The sequence below is a fragment of the Camelus ferus genome, chromosome 9, assembly GCF_009834535.1.
Source record: "Camelus ferus isolate YT-003-E chromosome 9, BCGSAC_Cfer_1.0, whole genome shotgun sequence".
NCBI classification, from domain to species: Eukaryota; Metazoa; Chordata; class Mammalia; order Artiodactyla; family Camelidae; genus Camelus; species Camelus ferus.
The window spans coordinates 50,609,871-50,619,422 of record NC_045704.1 but is presented as its reverse complement, the minus strand read 5'-3'; the positions used below and the strand labels follow the sequence as shown (position 1 = coordinate 50,619,422).

General features: G+C 39.4%; 1 protein-coding gene across 1 annotated transcript in view; it reads right to left on the bottom strand.

The window, feature by feature from the left end:
- Window positions 1–1,615: 1,615 nt before the first annotated feature.
- CNTNAP4 (contactin associated protein family member 4) overlaps window positions 1,616–9,552 on the bottom strand; it is a 222,478-nt gene continuing 214,541 nt past the window's right edge. Inside the window, exons 22-24 of the mRNA XM_006193465.3 lie at window positions 7,729–7,947; window positions 7,304–7,375; window positions 1,616–4,093 (exon numbers count right to left, since the gene is read on the bottom strand). Coding sequence (XP_006193527.1) covers window positions 3,900–4,093; window positions 7,304–7,375; window positions 7,729–7,947 — 485 coding nt within the window. The 3' untranslated portion in view covers window positions 1,616–3,899. The remainder of the gene's footprint in view (window positions 4,094–7,303; window positions 7,376–7,728; window positions 7,948–9,552) is intronic.

Below are 9,552 nucleotides of genomic sequence, written 5' to 3'. Positions count from 1 at the left end.
ACTATTTGAATTTTAAAATATGTGCATGCATTTTTAGTAAAAATTTGCATATAATGTTATAAATAGGGCAAAGAATAAAAAAATGATTTCACTGGAGAAGCCATTATAATTGTGGGTCAGACTTTTCCATCTCACTGTATTTTCAGTTGCCAATCTTCAAAACCAGGCTCCAGGAAAACAACTGATACACCAAAAGTCCAACACTCTAAGCACATTCTACGCAAATGGTTTCACATTCCCTTGCTCACTTCATACCCTTGTTTGTATGTATGCACGTGCTCACTCACACCCATCCACAACACACGGACAGGCGGCTTCGGAACTTCTTCCCTGTTAGCACTCTCCATCATCCTAACTTTGGAAAAGAAGAAGACAAGCAGGACATACTGAATGTATCTGGTAAGTTCATCATTTAGTTGACACATGGTTTGAAAAGTCAAACAATCACCTGAATGTATTTTAATATGAGATGTATCAACTTCTATCATAAGGAAAATATTTGATGACACAGTCAGATCGAACGCATATTGAGTATTTCATAAAGACTGTATTGAAGTGCTTTGGTTAAAATGATCTTTCCTAGATTCCAGGACCATAGCTTAATAAATATTTTTTTTAAAGAAAACCAAATCTATCACTGGCAATGGCGTACCATATAAAGGTTTATGTTCATTTTAAAAGGATATGGAAAAGATCTAGAACTATAGGTCATTCTGGACAAAGAGGATACCACGAGCCTTCAAATTTTCTATACCACTGAATAACTATCAACACGCCAGGTCTTGAAAACACTAATGATCAACAAAATGTGGAGTGAAAATGAAATTCTAGTCACAGCTTCACCACTTACACACTACTACATGTCCCCTTGGGAACAGAACCTCATAGATCTGTGTCTTGGACATTGCATCTGTAAAACTGAGCTGTGCACTCTAAGCAATTTATCAGTGATTACACGATGGACTGTGTGGTGAGGTTTTGTTACAGATGAAAGGGAACCCCATCTAATGACAGATAATTTGGAATGCTTCCCTTCTCTGGGGTTAGTGGTCTGGTTGCTTCTTCTTCTCATTGTTGTTTTTAACTTATCCTCTAAAGAATTTATTAAATGTGTTTTAAAGAGCAACATTTGGGAAAGGATTTTTAAAAACAGACATGTTTCCTAGAGTGGACAGGAGTCATTTCAGTAGCATAGCTTCTACAGAAATTAAGGTATCATATCCCACGCATGACCCCCCCCACTTCACTTGCCGCACTAAGTCCACTTTATTTGCATATTGCATATAGGAATTTAGTGAGACTTGGGAAAATCAGTTTTGTCAAAAAGAGAATGTTAACTATACACTGTTTTCATTTGAAATCACCAAATGTTTAAACTTTCTATTACAGCAGAGTGTGCTCTATTCTCCCCTAAAACCCTGTGAATTTATATAGTGCTCCCTGGCCAAGTTCTCTGCCGAAGTAAAAGGACGTCAGCCAATTTAAGCATATAATAACTTTTCAGTAAACAGTCACTAACAGTCAAATCTTTGTTCTCCAGCAAAATGTAAAACCTAGTTTAACTTCCTTTACCTTGTTATAATCAATAAACATCTTTCTATTTTTTTCTTTCATCTCTGAGTCCACGTAAAAGGAAAAATACATTATACATGCAGCTTTTGTTAACAGTTCAGAATAATCATGGGAGGTATCAAAAGGTTTAAAAAAACACACACACCAGTAAAGAAGGCATACATCGACACATCTTTTTACTGTTTTGAGAAAAAAAGGTCCAGTATAATTCCCTCATTTTAAATTTTTATACAACATTTCAAAATATATTCTGCATTTTACTTCAAAAATGCATTTTATTAAGAAAAGAAGAAGGAACAGATTACAAATCAGGGAGTGAAAGTTCTAGCATACAACGTGCCGGCGTGCTTTGATGGCACCGCGCTGCAGGTCCCAGCAGTGCGGCCCGCAGTGCGACCTACACACCCGTCTGCCTTCTGCTCCCACTGGGGTAACTCTGCTGCTGAATGACAAGAACGCCTCTAAAAGATTCGGGGCTGTTACGCTGTCTGTATTCAGCTTTTCATCAAATGGAAACTACTACCATTTCTCTGTACAATCCTCTGAGAGCTACCACAAGCCTTTCAATGAAGAACAAAATGCCATTTATCCACAGAGGTCCTTCATAAACTACTGTTAACTCATATCCTTAAGATTCACATTTACAGAAACATCAAAATGGAGATAGCGCTTTGGGGAAAGACAGGCAGGTTTTGTAAAGAGAGTTAAGAGGGAAAATAAGGAGAAAGTATGTTTAACGTACATGTTTTCAAGTGGTTCTGGTGTGGACAAACCAAGGAATCCGGTTTTCCCTCAGCAGACGCCTGGAAAGCGGGAGTGTTAATGCCGAAGTGCGCTTATTATTGAACTGACTTGTTTGTGGACTTTAAATATAGCCAAATGCAAGCATCGTGTTTACATGGCCGCAAAGATAACTATCACAACAGGTTCATAAAGTTACTAACTTTATGAATTACCAGTGTTCTCTGATCTTCTGGTATGTATCTACCCCCTAATCAGAATGTACTAGTTAGTAAGTTACATTGATTTGGGTACTTTTTGAAAAATTTACCCCATCATTGTAAATGAGAAGCAACTAGAATGACAGACTTAGAATAGGATCTATAATATGTCATTACCCCTTAAGATGAGCATTCTTCAATAACTACTGGTTTTGCAAAAAGGGGACGTGACTGCAGCTTACATTTCAAAAAGTATGTCCTGGAGGTGAGTGCACAGCAAAATAAACGCCCAAAGAGGGGATGTAGTTTAGAGTGGGGAACAGAGCGCCACACTTCAAATTAGTCTTTTTTTCACTCCGTAAGAAGATGCTCCATGGAATATAGTCAAGGGAGATTAAAGGAAAGTTGGTGATAAACTTTAGAAAAACAGAATTACAAACCTGTAAAGAAAGCTGACATAGGTTTGGGGAAAATATTCTCAGAAGTATACTTCATTTGAGATATTACAGTTGTAAATAAAAATAATTCTTTGCAGTGTTCAGAATTGTGTTTTTTACACCAACAAGTTTAGTTGCAAACATTTCACATTCTTTGGGAAACTGGCATTACCTGGGGTCTTAACTGCTGCCAGTACCGAGCCATGATAGCAAACTAAACAGAAAAACATTTCAAAGACAAGACATCATATACTGATGACCAATGCACTTTCTGATGCTGTCACATATGAGTTTTATGGTCAGAGCTGGAGTCTGACACTCAAAACCTAATGTTTTCAAAATCATTAAGAAGAGTCAAATAGAAAAAGAGCAATACAAACAAACCAGTGACAACAAAACATCTTTCGAGACTAGTGATAAATTGTATTGAATGCAACACAGAGAAAGGCAAAGGGGGTTGTATACTTTTGGCCACTTAAGATGCAAACACCAGCCAAATGGGATCTTAGAAGCATTTCCAGGTCTGTGAACAACACCAGGGGGACACGAAAGCAAACACAGCGTATGTTCTCAAATAAAGCAAGGTCATTATAGTTCAATTTTGATTTTTACCTCTAACAAAACTTACGTATCACGTGTTTGAGAGACCAGTGCTACAGTTTTCACATTGAAAAGCTGTAGTTATCAAGCGAATTAAATTTCCGTTTTAGATCGTATCAGGACAGTTAGAAATCAGCAGCAATATCTCACTCCTTGGTATACAGAGTGACTGCTAGGGGGAGTATGTCACCGGAGGAGGCTCCCTGGCCACCTCGAGTCTGACATGGCAACGTGGCAGGGCTGCAACCCCACTGCCCATACATTCAGTGAAGGAACGTCTTTTTGTCTGTTGAGCGCCCTGGCGATTAAATCGGACTGCTGGAATTATAAGGTAAATCATCGCTGCCAATCAGAAGAAGTACTCTTTCTGATTTTCACCGACTGTATTTTGTATCTTAAGCTCACTTTTCAAAACAGCCTCAGCACTGTCCACATTCTCTGACCTTTTTGCCTCATTTCTCTGGTACAACCTTTTCTGCTGGTAAATGCGAACAGCGATGGCAGCGATGCACAGCAAGATAAAGATCACAACAGCGATCAGACCTGGGGAGGGAAGAGAGAGGAAATACAAAATCAGAATTGTTCAGATGGAACCTGTGTGGACTTCACTGTGTAACAAGGCATAATGAAACTATTTTCTCCTGAAATCAAGCATCTAGTGTATACAACTAGAAATATTGAAACCTCAGGTATTTCTGGACCAAAACATGGTGCGTTTACTTGAGTTCTTCTATCAGTCCTGTGGGTTCACCTTCATTTATTCTGAATGCATATACAGGGCTTATTTAGTGTCTTTACATATACAATATATTAATAACACAAGCCATTACCTACATGTCTCTAAGACCATCTGGTTACTTCAGATTAATATCTAGACAAATTTTAATTATTTTTGAAATTATAGAGCAGTAGTGACATCATAAAATAATTAAATGTTTTTAATGCTTACATCTGCTGACATTTTATTCAAGTTAATTATCAATAATCTGTCATATTGCTAAATAGCAGGCACAGGTTATATGAATGATCTTGACTAATGAAATGTGGATATTGATAATATAGATTAGATTAGGTTGACAGGAGGAACACCGATTTTCTGAAACATCTTATTGTAAACGAAAAATTTAAATACCGCAACTCTTAGTGCAAATGCTGATCAATCCTGGCATTATGTTAGTTCAGTCATCTTCAAAGTGTGATCTCTGAATCCCGGGTGGTTCCCTGGACACAGGATCACAAATATTCATGATAATTCCAAGATGCTTTTTTAATTATGTTGACATAGCCACTGAGAGTACAAAACAAGATCAGGCAAAATTCCTGATACCTTCATGAACCGAGGCAAGGCCACCCAACCCGAAAAGTGGTCTTTGAATTCATAAAGTAGAAAGCAGGCATTGCACAGCCAGAGTGTCATTTAAGAAGACTGTCCTTGATGAAGCACTAAAAATTACTCACTTAATCAAATCATGACCTTCGGCCGTAAGTCTTTTGAACATTTGGGGTGATGAAGTGGAAGTATGTATAACGCACTTTGAGTGCATCCCCAAGTGTGACAGCTGTCTCCAGGAAGAACACTCGTGTGAACGTCTGAGTTGAGTTGTGAGCCGAACTAGTTGCTTTTTGCTTTATAGAACACTGTTTTTATTTGAAAGAACACCTGACAGACAAACTATGGTTGTCTTAACGTGGATATCTGGCAGATATTTTCTCTAAAACGAAGTAAACCTGTCACTTCAAGAAAAACAACTGACGGCGTACGATGCCAACGATAAAAGCCAAGCTTTCAAATGAAAAACAGAATTTGGAAAACTGTTGTCTGTCACCCAGAATTTGAGAGTTCTCTTACGCTTAGACTTCTGGGATGAAATCAGTGGAGGTATTACTGTAGCATTTTCAGACAGAAACAGGAATAATGAAAACAACCTGGATGGAGTCTTATACTGTAAAATGAGGACTTTCCATTCTAGTTTAAATTAGGTGTAAACAACTCTAATGAATCTAGCTAAAGGCAAAACTTCAAAGGTCCTCACCGGTCACAATGGATTCCAGAGCACATGATTTGATGGGCAGATTCGCCCCAGCCAATCACAGTATTGCCAGGGGCTAAGCTGACTTTTGGCTGGGTCAGCCTTCTGAGAGGCAGAGCAATTCCTTTCTGAGAGGTCTAACATAAATCTGGTAACTAAATTCTGTACTGTACTTGAAATCTGAAGAATTTACTAATGGATATGACTTTTTTGTTGTTGGTCATATTAATAAAGAATATTTAAATCAGAATACCCATTTGTTTTTTATATACTTTGCTTCTCATCTTGGAAAAGTAATCAGCTGAGTTGCTATAAATACTACTCTTGTCTGGTTATAGGCCTCTAATTGAAAGAAAGAAACCCTGGACAACTTCAGTGTGGGAAGCTGATGAAGCAGTTACATTCAGTGAGCAGGCTACTGCTTCCCAGGCAGGACATCCTGACAGTCGGAATCACGGATGGATGCTCAAACTAGTTTGCTCCATGTATGTGATTCATCTCTTTTAAGTTGGGGAAGGTGTTAGATCAGGGTTTGTTATGTCCAGGAAAAACCTTGATCTAACCTGTTATATCAAAAAAAAAAAAAAGAAGAAGAAGAAGAAGAAGAAGGAGGAAGAGGAGGAAGAGGAGGAGGAGGAGGGGAGGGGGAGGAGGGGAGGGGGAGGAGGAGAAGAAGAAGAAGAAAGGAAAAAAGATCATCTAAATGAAATACAGCCAACTACTACATTCTACGACGTTGCCATCCAAAGACCTGTGTGAATGTGTTTTTACGAGGAAACTATGCAGCCTTCTTTCTGTCTAAATCTGACCACCCTGGAGAGTTCCTGAGTAGCAAAACTTCCATTTTGTCTTTCTCTGCTCTGGGCTTCTGAGTCAAATGAGAACTTCACAGGTGACCTCTAACTTGCGTCCATTCTAGAATAACACCAAATGACTTACCAACACACCTCTTCCTTACTCTGTAAATCTTGCCAAAATCTTTGCCCAAAGTGACAATATTCTAAAGATTAAGTACTTGTTCCACATTCTTAAGACCATTAATCAGGAAGAAAAAGGTTTATTTAGGGGGCTGATTTTGAATAAATTATGTCTCAGAGAATATGCTGTTTCACTGCCAGGAAGATATACTTTAAAATTTTTTGTATTAATTTTGCAATTTAAAATAAGTATAAGCCACTTTTAATTCATTAGCCTAGTATATGACAAAAATGCAAATAAAACTGTACTCTTCACTGAGGGGAGCATCTAAACCATGGAAATATCCACCTTATTAAGTATTAAGACAACATTAACTAAATGCTTCTAATGTTAATCCCAGGTTTTCCTACTTCTTACATGAACCCTTCCAGAAGCAGTGATACGTGCAAGAAGCCAATGAAGATGCTAATTCCTCAGATACAGTCAGAGCACCCTAGGGAATGGGGATGGCCATTGATAGCTGAACGATATTCACTGGTACGCAGTTTAATCACTATTCTTTGAGTGTGATGTTTCATTGAAATTGTCAACTATTTACACTGAAAATCTCCAAGGAAGCTGGGAATTCAGGATGACTATAAGATAATCCAGTACAAATAATAAACCACCTCCACTGACCTCAGTTTCCCCTGCCTAACTCTTCGAATATGTGTAGATTCTTCATAGTTTCTATGATGCTAAATATTCACCATCGTTAGTAACGATACTAAGTACCAAAGAGGAGCTCATCCAGGCTTTCTATTACCTCCAATCACCGCAGAGTCACTTCTGATTGTATTAGTGAGGGGTTCTCTGTCATCTCTTGTCCCAGAATGATCTGCAGTTAAAGGCCAAAAAAAGAAAAAGGAAGGGTGGGAGGTGAGAGGTGATATAGGCAAGTAAAAAATAAAAGAAATTATGAAAAATTCATTCACATTTTGAACCAGAACAGAATTATGGAGTTCAGTGCAGATTGTCTGTAATCTGAAACTTAAGTCATGGCCCCCATGCAATGGTCCACATGAGTAAAGAACTGAGACTCTAGGAAAGAAATCAGAAAGGAAACTGAAAGTTAAACAAAGCCAATTTTAAGAAACCATCTCAAGAACACAGCGTCACAACATCAGAAGATTTTAATATCCAGTGGACAAGCTGTGTTCGAGTCTGGGCAAAGGAAGAGTCAACAGTCACCTGCAAAGGAGTGTGTCCTCTCCCTTGATGTGGCATCAGTGCCAGCCTGGGCCACACAGCTGGACTCCGTAACATGTCCTGAGACGGTGATAGGGGCTGGGCGGCTGGGGTGCAGAGCGGCCTTCAGCGGGGCCACGTGGCTGAGCTGCACCGCAGAGAGACAGCCCAGGAAGCCCTGCGCGCCGGCCAGCGCCGTGTCCTGGTCTACATCGCTGTGTTCTGTGAAGCCCAAGAAACACCGCAATACTGATGACAGTGAATGTGCACACAGGAAGGCCACAAATGGGATATTCCAAGTCTTGATAATGCAACAGCCATACATCATAGCTAATAAATCCCTTTTTCTTTTGTCTTTATTAAAAGGGCTCCATTAAGTCTCTCCACAACTACTGGTGAGACATCCCAGGTTAATGAAGGCAAGTTTTTCAGTATGGCTAATTAAATACATTGAGAGTCCTCTGGACATGATTAAAGCCTCTACAAGAATTGGTCAGATAATGAAATGATCAGGGTTCATGTGGCTGTCATCATGTTAGAGGCTATACCTCAAAGTTTTTAGGGATGCTCTCTGATTATTCACATACAGCAGTGAAAACTTTCACACCTCACTCCCTTTTCTCCCTGTTTCACCGTCCACCAGTCACTCAGAAATATGTGTGCCCTCTATGGACAGAGAACCCCTCCCCGTATTTTAATGAGTGTTTAGTTAGCGGGGGACTATTGTGGAACAGAGACTGGTTTGAATGTCAAAACATGAATTCATAATTTGACAGTGAAGAATATATTTCATGCTTGGCGAGCACGAAATCTAAACAAGGGGAACTAACTGTAGAGTTTTCAAGTCCAAGTGGTCTCAAACTGAGATGCACCCATCCGCCCAATAGGATCAGAAAACAGCAAGACTGCGCTCCCCTCCACTGCACACACGTGGACACCAACATTTGTATTCTGGTCTCTCTTTCAAAACATAATATAATAGATATGAAGTATTTATTGAATGCTTATTATACGGTAGGCGCTATTCTAAGGGATTTGCACATTTGCGTTTAAACCTGACAGGAGCCACAAGCATCCGATTCCAGTTGCACAGACAGTCAGTCCCTTTAGGTCCAGAATTTTAGTGCTTTGCCTGAGGTTACTCAACTCTTGGCATCATGTACTGGACTCCAGGCCTGTCTGACTCCAAATCATAAGCTTCGTTCTGTTTATGAGCCACTTTCTGATTGACACATTCTTTCCTTTACTCTGCTTATATCTTCTGTGGTGCATTTTTTAACTTTAAAAATTTTTTTGGCTTGAGAGTTATTCTTGAAATAACGCTGGGCAACTCAGTTCTGGTTGAGACTGTCTTGTTATATCAATATTTTGAAGAACACTTCCTTTTGCTCCATTTTCATTCACATTTTATACCTTTTAATAAAAATACTGATTATAGACGTTCAGCATCATGAATATCACTATGAAAAAAATCTGGAAATGAGAGCGATTATGTCACTTTCCCTCTGTGCTGTGGGATATGGTATTTAGACCCAGGTGTCTAGCTCTGGAGGCCGTGTTCTTGCCAGCAGGCTGCCCTGCCTCTCTGCACAAAGAGCCCTGAGAGGTACCGCTCTGCTGCTCACCTGCAAGACTGTAAACCCCTTGAGCGGACAGGGGACCCTCGACATACAGCATCACGACGTTACATGTGAGGCACTTCATCAATATGTATAAACCAAAGAACTAACTCAGTCCCCCTACACAGGAGTCGCTCATTTGAATAGATGTACATTCAAACAAACCTATTTTTAGAAAAGACTGCATTCTTGTTTTGGAGTGTTTTGG